At 44.8% G+C, this 22,923-nt stretch overlaps 2 protein-coding genes across 2 annotated transcripts; both read left to right on the forward strand.

Moving 5' to 3' along the window:
* Nucleotides 1-5,342: 5,342 nt before the first annotated feature.
* On the forward strand, nt 5,343-7,780 carry LOC123160994 (F-box protein At5g18160-like). Its single transcript, XM_044578842.1, has 2 exons — nt 5,343-5,579; nt 6,298-7,780. The coding sequence occupies exon 2, from the start codon at nt 6,303-6,305 to the stop codon at nt 7,416-7,418; it is 1,116 nt and encodes a 371-aa protein (XP_044434777.1). The 5' UTR covers nt 5,343-5,579; nt 6,298-6,302; the 3' UTR covers nt 7,419-7,780.
* A 12,442-nt stretch (nt 7,781-20,222) lies between these two features.
* On the forward strand, nt 20,223-22,721 carry LOC123159394 (F-box/LRR-repeat protein At2g43260). Its single transcript, XM_044577220.1, has 2 exons — nt 20,223-20,384; nt 21,392-22,721. The coding sequence occupies exon 2, from the start codon at nt 21,424-21,426 to the stop codon at nt 22,591-22,593; it is 1,170 nt and encodes a 389-aa protein (XP_044433155.1). The 5' UTR covers nt 20,223-20,384; nt 21,392-21,423; the 3' UTR covers nt 22,594-22,721.
* The last annotated feature ends 202 nt before the right edge of the window (nt 22,722-22,923 follow it).

The following is a 22,923-nucleotide window of genomic DNA, read 5'->3' on the forward strand; positions in this document are numbered from 1 at the left end:
ATGCACGCATCGCTCTGCAGTCCATCAGTGATTGATGCAGGGGCTGTGCCAGAGTGCAGCGCTGCAGGGGGCAGCGATGGAAGGCCGGAGACGGCAACAACAGATGGAGTGGAGTCGGAGATCGCCATGGGCGTCTCAGACTGGTGCGCTGTCGGGGGTGGGGTGGAAGGACGGAGTCGGCAACAACACGTGTAGTGGAGGCGGGTCGCCATGGATGTCGCAGACGTCGCCGCTTCCTTGTGGAGTAGTGTGCCTGTTGCAGCTGAGGGCGCCATGGCGGACGGCAGAGCAGCGGTGGCCGTCACCAGAGGGAGCTGGTCGCGGAGCCTCGGCTGGGGCGCAGCCGGGGCAGCGGCGGGCGGCGGAGCTGGCATGGTCGCTGCCGGAGGGGGCCGTGCGCGAGCTTCATCCGCCCCCAAACAACATCGAGGCGGCCAACTGCAGGGAGGACGGAGAGACCGTGCAACGCGGACGCCGGATCTGACATCTGACGGCGCGGAGATGGCCGGGGCTGGAGATCAGGCTGTCGGCGGTTTCGTGTTTACCTAGCGGCGACGCAGTCACGAGAGCAAGAATAGGCGCTTTCTCTGATCTCTCGTTTACAATGGCCGGTCGTCCTCGCGTCTGAAGTGCGTACTGGGTACCTTCCTTGCGTCAGGCCGTGCTGTCAGTCGTGGTCCTTCAAATACGCATATACGATACAAAACGATAGCGAGCGTTTAGCTATACTCCAACTAGCACGCTTTCCTGATTCGAATCGTAAAGTTGCTGGCACCGTCGATGCCGTGCATGCAGCTGCCGCTGCGTGCATCGATGCACTTCTCGGCTCCTTCCCCATTTGTATGAGTATGAGAACAAGAGGGGCATCCACGCGCGCTCCTCCTCCGCCGCCCGCCTCGCCTCGCCTCGTCACGTCACGTCACGACACGACACGACACGACGTGGGTTGCGGGAATGAGCCGAGCCGATGTAAATTTTTGCCACGCACTACGGGTATACGAAAGGGCACGCGAAAGCTGAAACGTTTTGCTGTAGTGGAGATTGAATACGAACGGCGCACCTCTTCGCCCGCTGCCTGTTCGTTTCATCTCCCTCATTCTCTTCAGCTCCCAGCGCAGCCTCTCGCCTTCTTCTCTTGCGCCTATAAAAGGGAGGTCGCTCCTCCCAGAGAGACGCACCAGAATCTCTTCCTCGTCTCGCCACAAGTTCCTGAGCACTGCGCTGCTACTACGTTCTTCCTCATCCCGGCTTGCGGCGTGCACCGCAGGTCAGGACAGTAGGCCTTCGAGACCGCACCTTTTGAGTCCTGTACGGGAGAAGGGTGATAAGGTTTTTGGGGAGCGCTCAGCGCGACTACTGGCTGCTTCATCATGGACGATCTTCATCACGGACGATCCGGTTGCCGACGACTACTTCCCTGACGTCGACTACCTCCTCGATGACATGGAGGACACCGACCCCAAGTCCAGTGCCTCTGCTCCTGCTAGTGTCACGTACGTGTTTCTCCCCTTTCTATTGGAGGTTCTGCTACAGTTCCTTGTTCTAGTTTTTGCTCTAGATATGTTAAACTCTATTTCATATATGCAACCTGCTATACTGTATGCTTTAGATATGTTTAGTTATGGTTCATATATGAACATGTTGTTTGCCTTCTCTTTGTCAAATTGCATGGCTTATTTTATCACTGCTACACTAGTCATGCTTTATCTAGTGCTACTTCTTCCCGGTTTACTGTCACTTCTCATTGTTAAGTAGTATGAATGGCACTGGCTGCAATTTGAAATGCCAATTATTCGTGCTACTAGAGAATTAGTGTAGTGTTGACATGCCATCTAGCATGGTTTCTAGGAAAACAGTGCCATCAAAAAAATATGAGAGCTGCAGTTGTAGTCATTTTCTTTTAGAGGATACTTTTTTAAGACAGTGGGGGAGATCTGCGCTCTGCCAATAGAAGTTAATTGTGGGACTTGTAGGTAGTTGTTGGAATGGTTAGTTTGGATCTTTGCTGGGGTTAATAGTTTGATATTCGCTGCTCTGTATGCAATTTGGGTTTAACTCCAAAGTAGAATTCCTTGTGGCACCTGGTTTGTCCTGGTCTATGTTGTGTGAAGATATTTTGTTTTATCAAGGATACTTGCATAGTTGTGCAGTTTGATTCTTAACACAGTTCTATTTCTTCAGTATGCTATTGTTAAACTTTTGATAAAGTGATCTGATTCCTATTCTTGACTCTTGAGTTAAATTTGGTATCTTGACTTTGTCCTGTTTAGATAATGAATTTGGTATTTTGGTTATATGTCGCCGGGGTGGGTATTTGTTTATTGTTGCTTTCGTGTCAAGGATTTGGTGCTGTTAGGGTACAAATGAGTTGATGGTGTCTTTACAGTGAGTTAGTACTTCAGTTTGTACCATCATGTTATGGTGTGCTGTAAGGTTTGTCAAGCAGTGGTATTTTGCTTCCCCGCAAAAAAAAAAAGCAGTGGTATTTTGCTCTAAGGCTGTAGAGCTGTTTCCTGTTTATGGTTCGGTTTAAGTTTTAACTGCTCTTGCAGGCTGTCATGGTTTGGACTGCCCAGCTTTGAAAGTGTTAGACCTGTATGCTTTCTTCTTACTCTGAGACAAGGATCGACTTGAACATCTTCTCTCCTGCTCCTGGACCGGGAAAGATGTGCTAGCTTGCATGTCGACAGTTTGCCGCCCGGTTTACGACTAGCCGAAATGTGCCTGCAGTTTTTATTGATGCAACTAGACTAATGGATACAGCTTGATTAGAGACGACCTCCTGACTATTGGTCAGGCTTTTTGCGAGTAGTAGTTTTTTTTCCTTCTTTTCTTTTTCTCTATCCTTTGTTCCGACTGTTTTCGGTCTGTACAGTTTTCCCTCGTCTATAATGAAAAGCAGAGCTCCTGCGGTTAACCGTCAAAAAAAAAAAACTCTCCCTGAAGTTCCATGTGTTTTTCATTCGTTTCTGAAAATGATTGGATAACATGTTTTAACCCCCACTTGCCCACTGTCGTTATCTTTCTGTTAGAAACTTTCGTAGTCATACATTTGGGATGCAATGTGGCATCGGAGGTAACGATTCGTTCGATCTGTAACAGGAAATGATGGTTATGGTTATGTAACTTAGAATTTGGAAGCCAGGAAGTCTGCAGCCAGTTTGGTGGAAAAATATCTGCCGTTGAACTTGTGGTTGTGGACTTGTGGTATTGTGGAGCAACTTGCAGATGGCCGGAGGACTGCACTGCACAGGAGGTTCTCAGGCACAATGCGCATGAGCTTGTTCGTATGTGCATGTGAAAGCAAGAAGAATCAATGCTGAGCAGTATCGATTGATCAATTCATTGGTTCTCTTTTTTATTTGGAAAGGGGAAGGCACTCAAAGGCGCTAAATTGCACTGAACTTAGCTCAGTTACAAAATACAGCATGGATAACATGGCCAGAGAAGATGGCCTGCTGGAAAACCTGGAGCACTGGACATTGGCTATCTGTATGAGCTAAGCTTTTGTTTTTATTTAAAAACTTTCGATATATTCATCTTCAATCATGGTAGTACAACGAACATTAGAAATAATAAAAAATACATCTAGATTCATAGACCACCTAGCGACGACAAAACAAATGAAGCAAGCCGAAGACACGCCACAGTCATCGCCCCTCCCTCGTCGGAGCCGGGCAAAACTTGTAGTAGAATATCAGAAAGTCGTCGTGTTAAGGCCTCATAGGACTAGCGCGCTAGAACAACAAACGTCACCGATGAAGAGTAGCGTAGATCCGAAGAATCCAACCTTAATACACATGAACATGGATGAACGACGAACAGATCGGAGCAGATCTATCAAAGATAGATCCGCCGGAGACACATCTCCACACGCCCACCGATGGTGGTAGACGCACCACCGGAACGGGGCTAGGTTAAGAGAACCTTATTTCATCTTTAGGGAGCCGCTAAGTCTCGCCTTCCTGCGTAGGACATAAACCCTAACAAAACACAAAACAATATCTAAAAACGGAAGCCTCCAACAGGCAAAAGCCGGGGTCCATCACACCTCCATGGGCCTAAGGCCACCGGAGACGAGGCGAACCGGCGACGACGCCGGCGGAAGGCGGAGAAAACCTAAACTTGGGAGAGGAGGCATGGCTACGTAGACAACTTGTACTCCATCCGTCCGAAAATATTTGTCATCAAAATGAATAAGAAGGAATGTATCTAGATGTATTTTAGTTCTATAGACATCACTTTTTATCCATTTTAATGACAAGTATTTTCGGACGGAGGAAGTATGAGCTAAGCTACTTCATGAAAACGCAGGTTCAACATTCTTGTTAAGCACCTCAGCTGTAGTTTGGAGAAACTCGAGCATACGCCATACCTCCCACTCCACTCTGTCAGATCTGATATCTCGATGGACAAAGCCGTCCCAATTCATGCAGGAAGCGTCGGAGAAAACCTAAAGACCTACTCCCTCCGTTCGGAATTACTTGTCTCAGAAATGGATGTATTTAGAATTAAAATACGTCTAGATACATCCATTTCTGCGACAAGTAATTTTGAACGGAGGGAGTAGTATAATTTGGAGATCAAATATAAGGGTAATGCCCTGTAGAGGAAGGGCTCGTTGATGGTGCAATCATCCTGCAATCTTTTCTTTTTGCGAAAGGTGCAGTCATACTGCATTGTTAGTGCTTTCCTCATGTATAGTACGTTTCACTAAAGCTTGGCGTGCCACTAAATATTAGACCACATGGTGGTCTGGACATTGATCAATGACCTTTGCCATCCAACAAATGCACCGACCTTGATCAATCTGGACCACTGAAATTCGCTAAATCCGACCTAAATCTGGTGGAACTTTGGGGGGAGTCTGGACAGTTCATTGAGCCCACTATCACTTGGACCACATGTCATTACATCAAATTATGCCTTTTCTCTAGGCCCGTCTGGCCCACCATGCTATCCGGATTTGATGCTTATTTTATGCATACAGTCGGATGACCGACTCCCCTGTCACTGTCTGCTGACACGTCTGTAAACAGTTGAAGTTGCCCTGCCAAATAAACAACCATTTTTGAAGTCCAAAGGCATCACAAGAATGTAGTAATTTTTTTAATGGTTTCATGGGATGATACAATGGTTATTAAACACGGGATAATATCAGTAATTGTTTTTGGGATCTCCTTTGTATTTTGTTTTTTTGAGAGAGAATCCTTTGTATTTTGCTTTTTTTAGAAACGCTTTGTTTTTGTTTTCTTAGAAGACGTTTTGTATTTTGCTTTTTTTAGACAAGTTTTGTATTTTGCTTGGAGTCATAGCTGCCCTGCGACCCACTCGCACGGGCCTCCCCAGCGCACTCCGGTCCTGGCCTCCCCTCACTCTCCTCTCCCCCCGCCGGCGCAGCAGCGAGAAGATCCTCCGATAGCCCTCGGCGCATTCTCCTCCTCGCCCCCCTCCCCATATCTGTCGCCGACGAGCGAGCCCTCGTCCGCTCCGCTTCGGGAGCGTCGCCGCCGCCCTTCCCCGCGACGACGACGCGTGCAGCGGCGGAGCGGGAGGAAGCGCCCAATGCTCTCGTACTGGTAAGACGAACTGCACTTGGAACCCCCCACAAATTCACCTTGTTTCTTTTACCAATTATTATATTAGATTTAAGTTATGAGCAGATGCATGGGCAGTATGTAAACAATATTGCAGATTAGATTAGTCAACAAGGATTAAAAGTTCTGCTACCTGATTGGTGCATAATGCATGGATATTTGATTACAATGCACACTTTGGTCGATGACATATCATCTGCGGTCACTAGTACTATGATGTGATCACAACAAGCATATGAAGCATCTGTTCATTCCTTTAACCTTGTATTCTGTTACTGACGTGTTATTGCAGTAAATACTTTTATATATAGAATACTGAATAATAAATAAATCAATGTCCGTCTCTCCTTTTATGGTAATTGATTTTCCAACAAGCATATGAAACATATGAACTATTGTTGTGATTGCATCACGTAATGAGAAAACTGCTGGCATATCTGCTTAATGATTTTCTGCTTATTATGTAGGATTCGGCACCAATTGCAAAGATCTAGCTAATTCACTGTTTTGATTTATGTCGCACGCCTGGCTGCTTTTTTATACAGTAGATTCTTCATAGTAGTACTCTGCGATAGACCATTTGAATGGGATCACATTATCTCTTTGACATGTGCCAGATACTACTGTTCTGTGCTTGCCAAGTTGAATTTAGGGGTATGGATAAGCTCAATCATCCCCATCTCTTTTTTCTTTCCTTTAGATCTGATGGAATACCGTCGGCAGTCAATCACCATGACGAAAAGAAGCCGTGGGACTGTCCTCGACGACCTCCCCGAGTGGATTGTCATCGAAGAGATCCTCATCCGGTTGCCACCAAAGGACGTTCTTCGCTGCCGTGCTGTCCGCAAATTGTGGTGCAGTGCCACCTCCACCGACAAGTTCATGCTCGACAACTGCCTACGCCAGCCGTCACTCCCTGTTATCAACCAGGATATCCCTGGGCAGGAAGGAGTGACCTTCGTTGTCTTCCATGACAACGGTGTCGGAGCCTCCAATCAAAAGCTCTGGCCAATCATTCAACACTCTAAGTTCCATAATCTCCTGGGGGGCTGTGATGGCTTTCTCATCTTGTCCGATGCATCCCATTTCTGGATCTGCAATCCGGCCACTCGCAGATGTGCTCCGCTACCACAACCTCAAGTTCCATCAGCAGGGGGGTCCTGCTTCTACATAGCTGGCTTTTACCGGCACCATCCATCTGGAGAATACCGCGTGCTCTGGTTCTCGCATGGCCATGAACGTGGCTACATTCTCTCAGCAGGATCTGACAAGCCGAGAATGATTAGACGGCCGTCAGTGTCATCATGTTTGTCGAAATTTAGGCGTGAAGGGCCTTTTGATTCCTGCTATAGTTCACAAGTCAACCACCGCGGCAGCCTGCACTGGTTAGCAGGAATTGACATGGAGACTGCCATGGACATTATGGTGTTCGACACTGTAACTGAGAAGTTCCGGTGGATGCGCAGTTCTGGCCAGTTGGGCCGTCAGGTGTCATTGTGGGAGATGGACGACAAGCTTGCTTCATGCAGCACCAATGACGCCAGCATAGAGATTTGGATGATGCAAGACTATGAGGCTGAGGCTTGGGCCTTGAAATACCGGATTAACTTGTTAGCGATGAAGACATCACCACAGTTCGAGTATATTTCTAAGATGTCACTGCTTAACCAGCGTGAGCTGCTGATCTGTTGTCACAATCCATTGGACGGTCCTGACTATCTTTTGCACTGTGACATTGACGGAAAGTTTTGGGATATCACGAAATTAAAGGGGGAACGTATTCTGTATACTTCACTAATCAGTACTTTCAGGAGAGCATGATTCCACTTCCGTACAGTGAGATGCAAGAAGGTGGTTTGGACAAGGAGCCTTCATTCTTCTAGGGCTTTAAGTGATTTGTACTTCTAGTTTGCCATGTACTAATGCCTTTGGATTGTCCATCCTTTAGGAGCATATGGTCCTAGTTCTTACTACCTTATAATACTAGTAGAACTGAACAACTTATATGGTTGTGCTCGCACTTTTACTACCATCTGGTGCCTTTTGTTGGAGTAGCTATGCTATACATCTGTGCTACTTGTTCCCCGTTTACTTTCACTTCTCATTGTTAAGTAGTGTGAATGGCACTGACTGCAATTTGAAATGCTAATTATTCGTGCTACTAGAGAATTAGTGAAGCATTGGCAGGCCATCTAGCATGTTTTCTGAGAAAACATGAGAGATGCAGTCTTAGTCAATTTCTTTTAGTGGATACTTTTGTAAGACAGTGAGAGAGATATGCCCTCTGCTAATAGCAGTTAGTTGAGGGACTCTTGGTCATTGAATGGTTACTTTGGATCTTTGCTCAGGTTAGTAGTTTGATATTTGCTGCTCTATATGCAATTTGGGTTTAACTCTGAAGTATAATTTTTTGTGGCGCCCGGTTCGTCCTGGTCTTTGTTGTGTGGAGATGTTTTCGTATCAGGGATACTTGTGTTGTCGTGCAGTTTGGTTCTTATCATAGTTCTGTTTCTTCAGTATGCTATTGTTAATTTTTTTTGTTAAACTGGTCTGGTTCTTATGCTTGAGTTGAATTCGGCTTCTTTCTTAGTTGCAGAGCTTGCTCTCTTCCATTTTCTCCTGAAAATTTGAACATAAGCAATTTGACCTGTCAGCTGTAGATTTTAAACTCACAGTTTTGTGGAGAATATACACCTTTTGCCACATTACAGATGTCCGCTCCTCATCTCATTTCTTGTATGAAGTGCCGGTTGCGCTTATGATCGACCTACCTAATTTGATCAGCAACATTATGACAAAAGCGAATTGTCTGATTGGTGTGATTCCTGTGAACTGTTTCTTTTTTCGTAAAATCTTGCCTCCGGACTGCAATTATCTTGCGTTTTTCAGGTTTTGTAGATGTTTATATTGTATTTTTTATGTCACGCATGCCCTTATCTCATTTATGCCAGGCATGAAAAGTATATTGTATTATATTGTTTTTTCGTATTCCCTCCGTCTCAAAATAAGTTACTCGACTTTGTACTAGAGATGGAGGGAGTACAATATAAGCTTTTGCCTCTAAACTGGGAGCAGTCTTTCATGCTATATATATATACCACTATATAGTGTACGAGTTTTGAATGGATCTAGAATATCAATCCTGATCATTGGTGCTCTCAATCTAACGGTTGGGAGCAGTGGGATTCGCATGAACAGTGGTTGCTCCAAACTTATGTCTTCTATTTCTAGAATTCGCTATGTGACCCATCATCTGACTATGTTCTGGATCTTTCCATTATGGGCTGGACTACACACTTGCTCCTCTAAATTATTTAATTCGTACTACCTGCCTACATGCATGCATTGACCGCTTCACGAGAGACTAGCATGCGAGCCTAGCATTGCAATGTTGTATGCATGGTGAACTTTTCCATTTTCTTATCATTTGAAACAAGTAGTAAGGTAACTAGGATAATTAGAATGAGAATGTGCAAATAACCTATGAGGAAAGAGTACGTTTTGACTCCTTTTATTTTCTTAGCTGACATGAGCTTGAGAAGGTGAAAATTTATTATTAATTGTACTTCTTCTTTCACATCATTTTTCTAAAAAAAAGTTTTTAGTATGAGTCCAACAAATTGAAGGACTTCCTAAACAATTTATATATATATAAAAGGGCAAAGATTATATCTAATGTTTCATATTAAGAAAAATCATTGTACTATGTTTTTTGGGGAATAGTTGTTATCCGGCCTTGCGAAGCCCAAAAATGATTCCACAAATGCCTATCGGATATCTCCATTTGAAGCTTCTATAAAAAAAAGTAATCATAATATATGTGTGCTTTAGTTTTTTACACTAATTTCGTACCATGCTTATACGTAATCAGCTACGTGCAAAGCACGTACAAATTACTAGTATTTTTTTAGAAAAGTCCTTCTATTTCAGAGAATTCAACTCGCAGACCTGTTTTAAGTTAAAACGAAGCGTTATTTTCGTATTTTACACAAAAAGTCCCTATCTTTTCTTGAAATCAAACCGCCGTTTGGATTTAAGTCACCCAAACCGTTATTTTACATTTTTCAAAAAAACCCCTGATGTTTTAGGTAATTCATCCGTGGATCATATTTAAGTCAAACAACTGCTTTTTAAAATCATCCATATCTTTTAAACCGTAACTTCGATTTGAACATGTTATATATAAAATTTGATTAGAAAAATATGTAGAATATGAATATGAGATTATTTTTACTTGTTAAATATTTTTAAATATTATTTTGGAATATATTTGAGTCAAACCAAATGATTTTCTAAATTATCTGTATCTTTTAAACTGTAATTTCGATTTTAACATATTATATATGAAATTTTATTATAGAAATGTGTGGAATCTAAATATGATGTTAATTTTACCTGTTAAATATTTTTTAAATATTGTTATAAAAGCAAACTTATAATTTACAGCGCAAGATCCCTTTTTTACATACCGGCGGCGATCCAGATTGCAAATAAATACCCTACTATAACCATATACGGAAAAGAAAACATCGATAACTACATGTGCATACCTTTGAAAAATGTCGCAAGGAAAAACAACAGATTTCTCATCGCGAGAGTGAGAGAAAGTGAGAGAGAGAGGGGGGGGGGGGGGGAGGGGGGAGAGAGGGAGAGGGAGACGCCTTAGGATTAACCATATTCAACACATGTTTTTTGTTGTTTTGTGTGAACACCGAGGCCATCGCCGGCGAGGGTGAGAAGGAGGATAAGCGGCAACATAAATATGATGTCTCGCAAAAATAAAGGAGATGGACCTATTGTGGTCTTGAGTGATGGTTGTTGAGTTAAGAGTGTGTGTTAGGTTTTCTCTCCCGTTGCAACGCACGGGCTCTTTTGCTAGTAAAAATAAAATCTCTGGCCGGCCGTGTCGTCGCCTCGCTCAGTCGCTCTCCTCTTCCCACTCTCCGTCCTCTCCTCTCCCCCGCATCGACCCGCGAGGTCGTCCCGTCCAGATCCGACCGACGTCGGCGTAGCAGTGGGAAGGTCCTTCAGCGGCCTCGCCCTCACTCTCCTCCTCGTCTTTCTCATGCCCGTCTCTGCCGGCGGCGCCTGCTTCCGGCGACGAGGGAGCCCTCATTCACTTCGGGGACGCGCGGCGGAGCGGGAGGAAGCTGGTAGGTGCATTATGCATGCTGCCTATTTGATTACAAAGTACACTAGAACTATGATGTGATAACAACAAACATAGGAAGCATTTGTTCATTCCTTTAACTTTGCATTCATTACTGACGTGATGAATGTCCATCTCTCCTTTCATTGTGGTTAACTTGTCAATATATACCATAGTTGTGGTTGCACCCTATAATGAAGAAACTGCTGGCATATCTGCTAGTAGTACATGCTTTTCTGCTTACTATGTAGGGTTCGGACGACAATTGCAAAACTCTACTCATGCCGGTGGATTTAGCATCACATTATCTCTTTCACCTGTGCCAAATACTACTGTTCTGTGCTTGCCAAAGTTGAATTTAGGGGTATGGATAAGCTCAGTCATCCCCATCTCCTTTTTTCTTTCCTTTAGATCTGATGGAACACGGGTGGTCAATCTCCATGGGGATCACCATGACGAAAAGAAGCCGCAGGACCGTCCTCAACGACCTGCCCGAGTGGATTGTCATCGAAGAGATCCTCGTCCGGTTGCCCCCCAAGAACGTCCTTCGCTGCCGCACCGGCCGCAAGCTGTGGCGCAGTGCCACCTTCACCAACAAGTTCATGCTCGACAACTACCGCCGTCAGCCCTCGCTCCCTGTCATCAAACAGCATCTCCGTGGGCAGGAAGAATATACAGGTTCGTTGTCTTCCGTGACAACGGTGCCGGAGCCTCCAATCAAAAGCTCTGGCCAATCATTCAACATTCCAAGTTAAATAAACTCCTTGGTGCCTGTGATGACCTTCTCATCTTGTCCTGCAGATCCGATTTCTGGATCTGCAACCCGACCACTCGCAAATTTGCTCCACTACCACAACCCAGAGTTTTATCAGGGTGTTCTGACATCTACATAGCCGGCTTCTACCGGCACCATCCATCTGGGGAATACCGGGTGCTCTGGTTCTCGTGTGGCTGCCATTGTTTTTTTTTACAAAAGGAGGATGACCCCCGGCCTCTGCATCTGGGCGATGCATGCGGCCACTTTATTAATTATTTTCATAAGACTTTACAAAGTCATACAACAGTAAGAATGAAGCCACCGTCTAAGCAACAACTGTCGCTACATCTATTCAATTGATGAAGGGGCGCTGATAGTCTGGGCCTAATACCAAACAGACATCGCAGCCAAACCTAAACATTTAAGACCTGAGGTCCCAACCAGAACGCCTGCCTGGTATGGGGCACCTACCAGTCCGGCGCACTCATCAACCAGGACGCCTGCCGGGTATGGGGCCACCGCAGCCACTTGCAACGAGTCCATCTTCAGAGCTGTACTGTTGCATCTATCATGCCATGTCTCTCAGCCATCGACGCCACCACGACGCCAGACAGCGTCGTCCTCCTGCGCGAGTCCATCCTCCCACATCAAACTCCGAATTTGCACTGCGCCACGTTGTCCAGATCCGTCGCCACCAATGTATGGATGAAGCACCGCTCCACCAAAGAAGCTGTCCGCTGGTCCCGCGAAGCCGAATACACCTCCAAGAATGCCGCCCCCAAGGGGGTTACGACACATGATTGCCGCCAACATTCGATCAGCTGATCTAGGGTTTCCCCCGGAGGTATTGAGTGGAGTTGGGAGCTTCACCTCGATGATGCCTTCATGAAGGAAACGATGATAAGGACATCGTCATCACCGGCTCCGCCCATCGACCGAAGATCAGGTTTTCACCCGGATCCGTCCCAAGAAATCCACCGAACAACCTGTGCACCGTCTCGACCGCCTTCAAAGCCCCAGATCCAGCCGCCTAGATCCGGTGACCAACCGCAGCAACAGTGCCACCATGGGACCCCTGGCGCACCGGCCACTGCCTGAGTGTGCCACCACTGGAGCCTAGTAGGAGGGCTCCCACCCCGCCTCGCCAAGCCGTGAGAGCCACCGAGAAGGATCCCGTGCGCTCGTCGCCATCTCTGATCCGAACCAATCCAAAGTAGATCGCCGTCACAGATCCGCAGGGACTACACCACGCCATGCCGCCGCGGGAAGCCCGAGCTTCACCGGCCTCCACCCTCCAGGGCCGCCGCCCCGGGATCCAGACAGAACTTTGCCGCTGCCCCGGCCAAGTTCCGCCGCCGCCGACCGGCCAAGCCGCCGGTCACTGCATGACCATGCGAGCACAACCAGCCGGCCGACCAACTCCGGCGAAGAAGAAGGCCACCACCACCAAGCCTAGGGCCGGCGCCCCAGACATCCTCGTGTTGCAGATCAAGTCCAGGAGCAGTGCCCCGCCGACGGCGATTGAGATCGGTAGCACAACGAATTAGCCTGACATGAGTCAAGGCCAGATCCGCCGTTGCTGGTGCTGTCCTCCCCTGCCGCCGCCGCACCACTTCCATGTCGCCGCCGATCTGCGCCACCGCCGCCGATCTGGCCGGAGAGGAGCGCCGCCTCCCAACCAGATCGAGATCCGAGGAGAAACCGCCGCCGCCGCCACGCCACAAGGGCTTTGCCCTGTGACGCCTCGGGCGACGGCGGCGAAGGGGAGCGAAGGAGGGGCGAGGCTGTAGGAGGAGGGTGGGGGCTCCTCGGTGCGGGGCGGCGCAGCCACACGGGGGAGGGACGGGAGGGCGTGTGGCTGCCATTGTGGATATGTTCTCACGGTTGGATCCGATAAGTCGAGAAGCATCAGTAGGCCGTCAGTGTCATCGCGTTTGCCTGAATACAGGCGCCAAGATGCTTTTGATTCCTGCTATAGCTCACAACTCAACCACCGCGGCAACCTCTACTGGTTAAGTGGAATCCACATGGAGACTGCTGTGGACATTATGGTGTTCAACACAGTAACTGAGAGGTTCCGGTGGATGCAGAGTCCTGATTAGTTGGGCCATCGGTTGTCGTTGTTGGAAATAAATGACAAGCTTGCTTCATCCAGCACCAATAATGACAGCATAGAGATTTGGGTGCTGCAAGACTATGAGGCTGAGGCCTGGGCCTTGAAGTACCGCATTAACTTGTTAGGGATGACGAAATCACCACAGCTCGTGTACATTTCTAGGATGGCGCTGCTTAACCAGCGTGAGCTGCTGATCTTTTCTTGCACAGCCCCGCCGGGTTCTGACTATCTGTTGCACTGTGACATTGGTGGAAAGTTTTTGGGATATTTCAAAATCAAGAAAGTAAATCATGCGCTCACTTATCATTACTTTCAGGAGAGCATGATTCCACTTCCATTCAGTGAGATACAAGAAGGTGGTGTGGATGAGGAGCCTCCATTCATACTAGGATATAAGGTGGTTTGTATTTCTAGTTTAGCATGTATGCCTTTGGAGTGTCCATCGTGTATAAGCATGGTCCTAGTTCTTACTTTATAGTACTAGTAGAACTGAACATTTAAATGGCTGTGCTAGCACTTTTGCTATCATCTAGTTTAGTGCCTTTTGTGCTGTCCTGTGTCATCGTGATGTGTTGGAGTATTTATGCTATACATCTGTGCTATCTCTTCCCCGTTTACTTTCACTTCACATTGTTAAGTAGTGTGAATGGAACTGGCTGTAAATTGAAATGCTAATTACTTGGTAAGCTGTTCATGTGTGGGATGAATTTGTGCTATTAGAGAATCTGTGCCAGCAATGACAGGCAATCTAGCATTTTTGCTAAGAAAACAGTGCCAATATGAGTTGCAGTCTTGGTCATTTTCTGTTAGCGGATACATTTGTAAGACGGCGGGAGAGGTATGCGCTTTGCCAATAGAAGTTAGCTGTGGGAATTTTTAGTTGTTGGAATGGTTAGTTTGGATCTTTGCTTGGGTTAATAGTTTGATGTTGGCAGCTTTGTACGCGATTTTGGTTTAACTTCAAAGTAGAATTGCATGTGACACCTGGTTCCTCCTGGTCTTTGTTGTGTGAAGATGTCTTTTTTGTCCTTTTTTATCAGGGATACTTGCGTCGTTGTGCAGTTTGGTTCTTAACACTGTTCTATTTCTTCAGTATGCTATTGTTAAATTTTCGGTAAAGTGATCTGGTTCCTCTTCTTGACTCTTGAGTTGAATTTGGTATCTTGACTTTGTCCTGTTTGGATAAAGAATTTAGTACTTTGATTATCATGTCGGTGGTTATTGCTAAAGTATTCGTTTCCTGATTTATGTCCAGAATTTGGTGTTTTTAGGGTACAAATGAGTTGGTGTTGTCCTTAGAGCGAGTTACGAGTACTATGTAGCATCATGTTATGGTGTGCTGTAAGGCCTGTCATGTTATGGTTTCCTGATTTTTTTATCATAGAGCTGATTTTTATGGAACCCAGGAAAATGTGCCAACTCAACTTTCATGTTTGACTATCACTCTGAAACTCTCCCTGGTGCCTGAAGTTCAATGCAACATTTTAAAGTGCGTGCCTCCATGGAATAGCCTGGCTTTTTCTTAGTAATAGGGCTGTAGATTTTAAAGTGTAACGAGTAGGGCATTTTGGAGACCGAGCTCCATGGAGCCCTTTATTTTGAAAAAAAAATCAAAATTCAAAATTTTCAGTTTTAAAAAATTCTAAAAAAATACACATGTATGCAAGGATGCAAAGTGTATGTGCGAAATTTTTTAGGATGAAATACCTTGGATTGCGAGCTCCAAAAAAAAGAAAATCATGGACTTTAAAGATGAACGGTACATGTGCTAAAAAGCCCTAGATTTGTCTTTTTGTGTAGCTCACATTTTAATGTATTTTGATGTGAAAATTTGCACACATGTACATTATGTATCTACGTATGTGTGTATTTATTTTCAGAACTTTGAAACTGAAAAGTTTGAATTTTGAAGTTTTCAAATAAAGGCCTCCATGGAGCTCGGTCACCGTTTGACATTTTCGAACAATGTGGAGAATATATGCCTTTTGCCGCATTACAGAAGGCTGCTTTTCAGCTCATTTATTGTATGAACTGCTTGTTTTGATCAGCAACGTTTGTACCCCCCCCCCCTGAACTGGTTTTTGTGAAATCTTCTACCTATTGAACCAGATGCACAATTTCTCGCTGGAACCACATTTTCTCAGCCATGTCCAGACAGCTATCGTACGTATTAACATTAATAATTATTCACAAAATCTTTGCAGATAGCTACGTGCTCTCAGCCACATATCGCAAAACCCTGAGCGCTTCCTCGTGAAAATTGCATAGGTGACTTTTGCGTCCGAAAAAAATGATATCACTCATGCGTTGCAACGGTAGAGATATTCTTTTGAGAAGCAACGGGGGAGATAATTGATGTGTGCATCAAAAACGGTCTGCGCAACAGTTGGGCGAGAAGCAATGGGGGAGATAATTGATGTGTGCACCAAAAACGGTCTGCACAACAGTGAGGCGACAGCGCGAGGAGTTGTGGTCTTCTCTCAGATCATGTTTCGCCTGTGAGATCTTGATAGTGGTGGGGTTAGTCGGCGTGGCGACGGCCAACCAACTCGTGCCTTTTTTTCCTTTGGGTTCACCCTCGTGTCAGTGTTGTGGCTCCCTCGGCGACCTTGAGGGCACGGTTGCTTCATGACTCTCTCCTACTACGAGGTAACCAGATGGATTACTAATTGCAGTACATAAATCAAGTTTCATTAGCATAATCAACGCATAACCAGGCAGTCCCTTCTTTATCAGGGTTTATTCTCTTTGATTATTTTAGCGGTCACGTACCTACAGTTCTTTTCATTAGAGCCAATTCAACATATTCTCTTTTGTTGGCTTGTGTCTACAATTTATTTCAATTATAACCAAAAAGCATACTCTTTTAGCGTCAAATAGCACATGGGACGCACAATAGTTCGCGTCTGGGCCAGCCCACTGGCAGGCACCAAAAGGACCCATATTTGTAAGGCACGAGTATAAATCTAAAAAATTACAAGTTGAAGGATCGGACTCACGACCTGAAAACTTGACCACTGGGTACTGGTCACTCGAATAAATGGGGCATGCTTACCAATGACCAGCACGAACGTTTAAGAACATACTGCATCACCATATTCAAAACCTTTTTTTTTGTTTTTTCAAAATCTTTCAAAAATAAATTAATATTTATGAATTGCAAAATATTTTTAGAAATGAACAATTTTTGAAATCACGGAAAGTTTTAATTTTTTTTGTTCATTTTGGAAAAAGATGAACAACATTTGAAATAGGGAATTTTTTTAAAAGAAATCACAAACATTTATTGAAAACATGAACCTTTGAGAAAGCATTATTTTTCTTAAAATTTGGGAACATTTATAATAATTTTTTAAAATGTGTCTATTTTAACCACGATCATTATTTTGAATTTGTAAACATTTCACTAAACAAGAATATTTATAGAATCTAGAACGTGTTTTGAAATCGAATTTGATTTTGAAAATCCCAATTTATATTGGAGAACACAATTTTTTTAGAACAAATGGAACATTTTCTAAAATGCAATTATATTTTGAATATCTCTTTTTTTTGGCAAGCACAAACCTTTTTTAAAAAATTGGATTGTTTTTGTAATTTTGAAAAAAAATTGGAATGAGAAAAAGAAATTCAAGTTTCAAAATTTTTAAAGAGGAACAAAATTTTGGAATTCAGAATTATTTTCTAAAAATTGAAAAAACAAATCAAAGTTCTGATTTTTTAAAATTTGGTTTTAAGAAAAAATGTAAAAAAATAATGTTGTAGGGAAAAAAATAAAATAAGAAATAGATAAAGGAACGAAAAATAAAATAGAAATAAACACAGAAAAAAATGAAAACGGGCTGGGACAGCCTTCGGCCATGTGCGTCAGACTATTTCTCACCATGTGCGATAAATAGGGTTTTCCAGCAGTGTGCGCAGGGAAATAAGTGGGCTGGGTTCGACGGGCCACAATATGCACGGCCCATGTACGAAAATTGATTTTTCTTTTCTAGCAAACGGAGGCACAAACATTTAGTACCACCTCGGATAGGGAAAAAAAACTTTTTAATGGTGAACCGATAAAAAAATCGGAAAAATGCACCTTGCTTTATTAGTAGGTATAGATATAGATATTGATTCACAAAATCTTTCCAGATAGCTACGTGCTCTCAAAAACATATCGCAAAACCCCTGAGCGCTTCCTCGTGAAAATTGCATAGGCTTTGCGTCTAAAAAAATGATATCGTACGGCTTGGGCAGTTTGCTTTATATATAAAGCGAGGCGAAAGCCTTTTTAGGTAAATGCCAGCGGCTTTCACCCACGCAAGGTGACTACGATAGGACTGTAAGTGCTTTTGTCCACTTTGCGCATTTCTGATGACCTGGCAGTGCAGATAATGCCGCCGAAGGAGAAGGATTGCTCCAGCAAGTCGCCGGTGGGATGCTGGCCTAGAAGTGCGTGTCATTTCTAATTCTGGGTGCCTAGCTCAGGTCAGCTCAGCTTGGATTTATCTTCTTTTTTGAGGGAAAGCTCGGAATTTTCTACCTTTTTGAGAGAGAGAGAGAGAAGGATTTGTCTTTTTTAGGCAAACACACACTTTATTAAATATCTGAAATAATGTTTACAGGAATATTAACTAGATCATAAGGCTTACCCAGCCAAATGTGACGACCGACATCTAAATACGAAGCGTGCTTTGCAAGGTGATGTGCCTCAAAATTGCAGTTTCTATTTTCATACATGAGATGACAACTAGTCATAGACAATTTCGGTCCTATAACCTCCTGGATGATTGCACCATACGGGGCACTAGTTCCCTGATCAATGTCCTCGATAACCACTTTAACGCCATATGGACACTTGCTAGGTTGAGATCTTCAGCCAAAGAGAGACCTTCCCGACAGGTCAGGGCCTCCATGCTTGTTGGATCAGTTACGTTGTGCACAACAATGGCCGATGCTCCCATATATTCTCCAATCTCCTTTTTGCATACCGCAGCAGCCGCGGCCACCATACCATCTCGAGAAAAAGCTCCGTCAACGTTGATCTTCGTGTGGCCTAGCATTGGCGAAAGCTACCTCCTGCTTGTAACACTCGCTGTAGTCGAAGCTTTAGCGTGAATTGCACCTAGCTCTGATAGGTATAAATTCACAAAGCGATGAATATGTTCAGGGTTCTGGAAGATACTTTCATAAATTGCCTTGCATCTCGCTAACCAGATGGCCCATAGCGTCACTATCATTTTTGTGAATTCCTCCTGAGATAGTGTATCATGCATGAAGAACAGCCATTGTTTCGCATGAGGCTCCGTACATGCGATGTCAGTTAAGCATGGATCAGAGAGCGCTCAAGTGCAGCGCGACATTATGCAGTCTACTAGGGAATGACGCCATGAATCTTCACATCTACACAGTGCGCACATGCTCGTCATTGCCATCTTGCGTTCATGAAGGGTATCCACAATGGAGAGTGATGGGCTAACCTCCATACAAAAAAAATCAGTTTCGAAGGGACATAAAATTTCCAAACTTTTGTCCAAGAGAAGGATTTGCCATAACATCGACGCCTTTTTCTGGCTAGTTTTTGCGGTGATGACATGGACACTTTGGACGACTCGTAATAAGATGGTGATTGAGAAGGTTTTCCTGGCGAAGGCATCTGACTCCTTCAAATTCCTTACTTTTATGCAGCACTGGCACTCGCTCTCGAGGCAGCGTGACCGTACCTGCCTCGGCCACATGATGGATGCGCTTCTAGCTACAGTGCGTCGGGCCCTCAGCATCGTAGTGTCGCTTCGCGACTGCCACTAGGTGGCCTTTTCTCATATTTCTTTTATGTTTTCTTGGGCATTGCTGTGTTGTGACCCCAACCGTTGGTTTGTAGCTTGGATTTGCTTGACTGTTGTACGAAATTTTGCTTTATCTATAAAGCGGGGCGAAAGCCTATTTCGAGTAAGGATTTGCCTTTTTTTTTTGAGAAAAGAGTAAGGATTTGCCTACCTTTGTGTATTTTGCTCCATCGGCACATTGCTTATATTTTGGGAGTGCGGCGTTTCGGTGCCCAAGCTCATCTACACGTGTCCAGTAAAAAAATCACAACAAATTCAAAACAAATTCAAAAAATTCCAATATTTTTTTGCATGGTAGACAATTTATCACGTGAGGTCCGCTCCAAAATTGAGATCATTTGGAGTTCTGAGAAGCTCTCAGCAAAAAATATAAATTGGGTTAGAACAGTGCATGAACAACAAACATTTTTACAGACCCCAAATTTGTCTTTTTTGTCAAGAGCTGTTCAGATGTTCAAATGATTTGAAAATTGGAGCGTACCTCACGCATCAAATTATCTACCACACAATTTTTTTTGGAATTTTTTTAAATTTTTTAAATATTTGTTTTGATTTTTTCTGTAAGGGTGGGTGCAGCTGAGCCTGGGCTCAGAAGTGGATTACCGATATTTTGGGCCATTCATAGGCTGCAAACGTCTCGCACTCTCTCATTGTGTAGTAGTAACCCGCCCACTCACACGGGCCTTCGTTTGATTTGGGCCGAGGGCACTCCGGCCCTGCACCTTATCGCGGATGACATCATTTCTGGCCGCGGCCCCTTCCTCGCCTCAGTCCAGACCCGACCGACCGGCGCCGCCGCTGCAGCGAGAAGATCCTCAGCCTCGCCGCACCCTCCTCCTCCCCGTCGCCGCGGGAGGCGCTTGCGTCCCGGTGACGAGCGAGCCGTCGCCTCGTCCGCGACGGCGACGGCGACGCCTCCGCTGCTCTGGTACTGGTAAGACGAAACCTGCACTTGGAACCTCCACACACTCACCTTGTTTTTTAATCAACTAGAAGTAGTATATAATAAGATTTTTTTTGGACAAGTGATGGCGCCTTGTATTCATTTCAGACACTAATTGGAGATATGATTTGACAGTCTTGTGCGCATACGTTGCATAGCTTCACAAGCGTAGGACAGTGATCTCCTGCATGTCCTGTGACACTACAACAAGCCATAGGAAGAAGCTGCACAATTGTGCGCTTTTACATCAAGTTCCCTAGGAATGTGTAACACCCAGTTGAGTTTGAATGTTAGCTGTTGCAGCAAAGAAAGTTATATAAGAATTCGGTTATGAGAAACATCACCATTGATAGAAACAAAGCCACTATTAGTCCCTGGAGCCTCTGGTTTGGGAACCCCTGCCTCCTCCCCCATTACCTGATGCAATCACAACACATGGTTGGTATATAGTATATACACATTTTTTGCAGAGTAGTCAACAGGGATTAAAAGTTCTGCTAGCTGATTGGTGCATTATGCATGTCCATTTGATTACAAAGCACACTATGTTCGATTGCATCTCAACTGAGATCACTAGAACTATGATGTGATCACAACAAGCATAGGAAGCATTTCATTCGTGTAACCTTCTATTCATTAGTCACTACTGACATGTTCTTGCAGTAAATATACTTTGAATGACAGAATGTGCAAAACGATCACGTAATGAGGAAACTATTGGCGTATTTGCTACTTGATTTTCTGCTTTATGTAGGATTCGGCCGACAATTGTAAAACTCTAACCAATTTACACTTTTGAGTTATGGTTCACGCCAGTGGATTTTGGCTGCTTTATATGGTAGATTCTTCATAGCAGTACTCTGCCATAAAACATTTGAATATAATAAAAGCATCACGTTATCTCTTGGTCTTATGCCAAATACTGTTATGCGTTTGCCAGTTGAATTTCAGGGTACAGATAACCTCAATCATCTCCGTCTTTTTTCTCTTTACCGTAGATTTGACGGAACACCGGTGGCAGTCAATCACCATGACGAAAAGAAGCCACGCGACCGTCCTTGACGACCTGCCCGACTGGATTGTCATCGAAGAGATCCTTGTCCGTTTGCCCCCCAAGGACCTCCTTCGCTGCCGTGCTGTCCGCAAGATGTGGCACAGTGCCACCTCCAGCAACAAGTTCATGCTCGACAACTGCCGCCGTCAACCCTTGCTCCCTGTGATCAGAAAGCATATCCCTGGGCAGGAAGGAGTCGGGTTCATTGTCTTCTGTGATAACGATGCAGGAGCCTCCGACCAAAACCTCTGGCCAATCATTCAGCACTCTAAGTTAAGTTATCTCGTGGGCACCTGTGATGGCCTTCTAATCTTGGCCGGCGAATCCGATTTCTGGATCTGCAACCCGGCCACTCGCAAATGTGCTCTACTACCACAACCTCGAGTTTCATCGCCTTCGTCAGAGGGTTCCGATGACTACGTAGCTGGCTTCTACCGGCACCATCCATCTGGGGAATACCGGGTGCTCTGGTTCTCAAATGGCTCATATCGTGGCTACATCCTAACGGTAGGATCCGACAAGCCGAGGATCGTTAGTCGGCCGTCAGTGTCATCACGTTTGCCGAAATGCAGGCGCGATATGGCTTTTGATTCCTGCTGTAGTTCACAAGTCAACCACCGGGGCAGCCTGCACTGGTTAACGGGAATGGAGACGGAGACTTCTGTGGACATCTTGGTGTTCGACACAGTAACTGAGACGTTCCGGTGGATGCGCAGTTCTGGCCAGTTGGGCTATCAGGTGTCATTGTGGGAGATGGACAACAAGCTTGCTTCATGCAGCACCAATGATGCCAGCATAGAGATTTGGATGATGCAAGACTACGAGGCTGAGGCCTGGGCCTTGAAGTACCGAATTAACTTGTTAGCGATGAAGACATTACCACAATTCGAGTATGTTTCTAAGATGGCACTGCTTAACCAGCGTGAGCTGCTGATCTATTGTCACACTGCATCGGAGTGTCCCGACTTTATGTTGCACTGTGACATTGATGGAAAGTTTTTGGGATATGTTGAAATCAAAGAGGGAAAGTACTCCGTATACTTCACTTATCAGTACTTTCAGGAGAGCATTCTTCCACTTCCGTTCTGTGAGATGCAAGAAGAAGGTGGTGTGGATAAGGAGCCTCCATTCTTCATAGGGCTATAAGGCGGTTTGTACTTCTAGTTTGCCATGTACGCTTTCGGAGTTTCCATCATATATGAGCATGGTCCTAGTTCTTACCTTATAGTACTACCTGTAGAACTAAACACTTTATATGGCTGTGTTATCACTTTTGCGACCATCTGGTGACGTTTGTGCTATCTTAAGCTCCATCACGATGTGTCGGAGTATCTATGATACACATCTGTGCTATGTCTCCCCTGTTTACTTTCAATTAGCATTGTTAACCAGTGTGAATGGCACTGGTTGCAAATCTAAATGCTAATTACTTCCTAAGTTGTTAATGTGTAGGATGAATTCATGCTATTAGAGAAT

Source organism: Triticum aestivum, chromosome 7B (assembly GCF_018294505.1).
Source record: "Triticum aestivum cultivar Chinese Spring chromosome 7B, IWGSC CS RefSeq v2.1, whole genome shotgun sequence".
Lineage (NCBI taxonomy): Eukaryota > Viridiplantae > Streptophyta > Magnoliopsida > Poales > Poaceae > Triticum > Triticum aestivum.

Coding starts and splice junctions, on each gene's coding strand:
- LOC123160994 (XM_044578842.1), top strand. CDS start 6,303: ATGGAATACCGTCGGCAGTCAATCACCATGACGAAAAGAAGCCGTGGG.
- LOC123159394 (XM_044577220.1), top strand. CDS start 21,424: ATGACGAAAAGAAGCCACGCGACCGTCCTTGACGACCTGCCCGACTGG.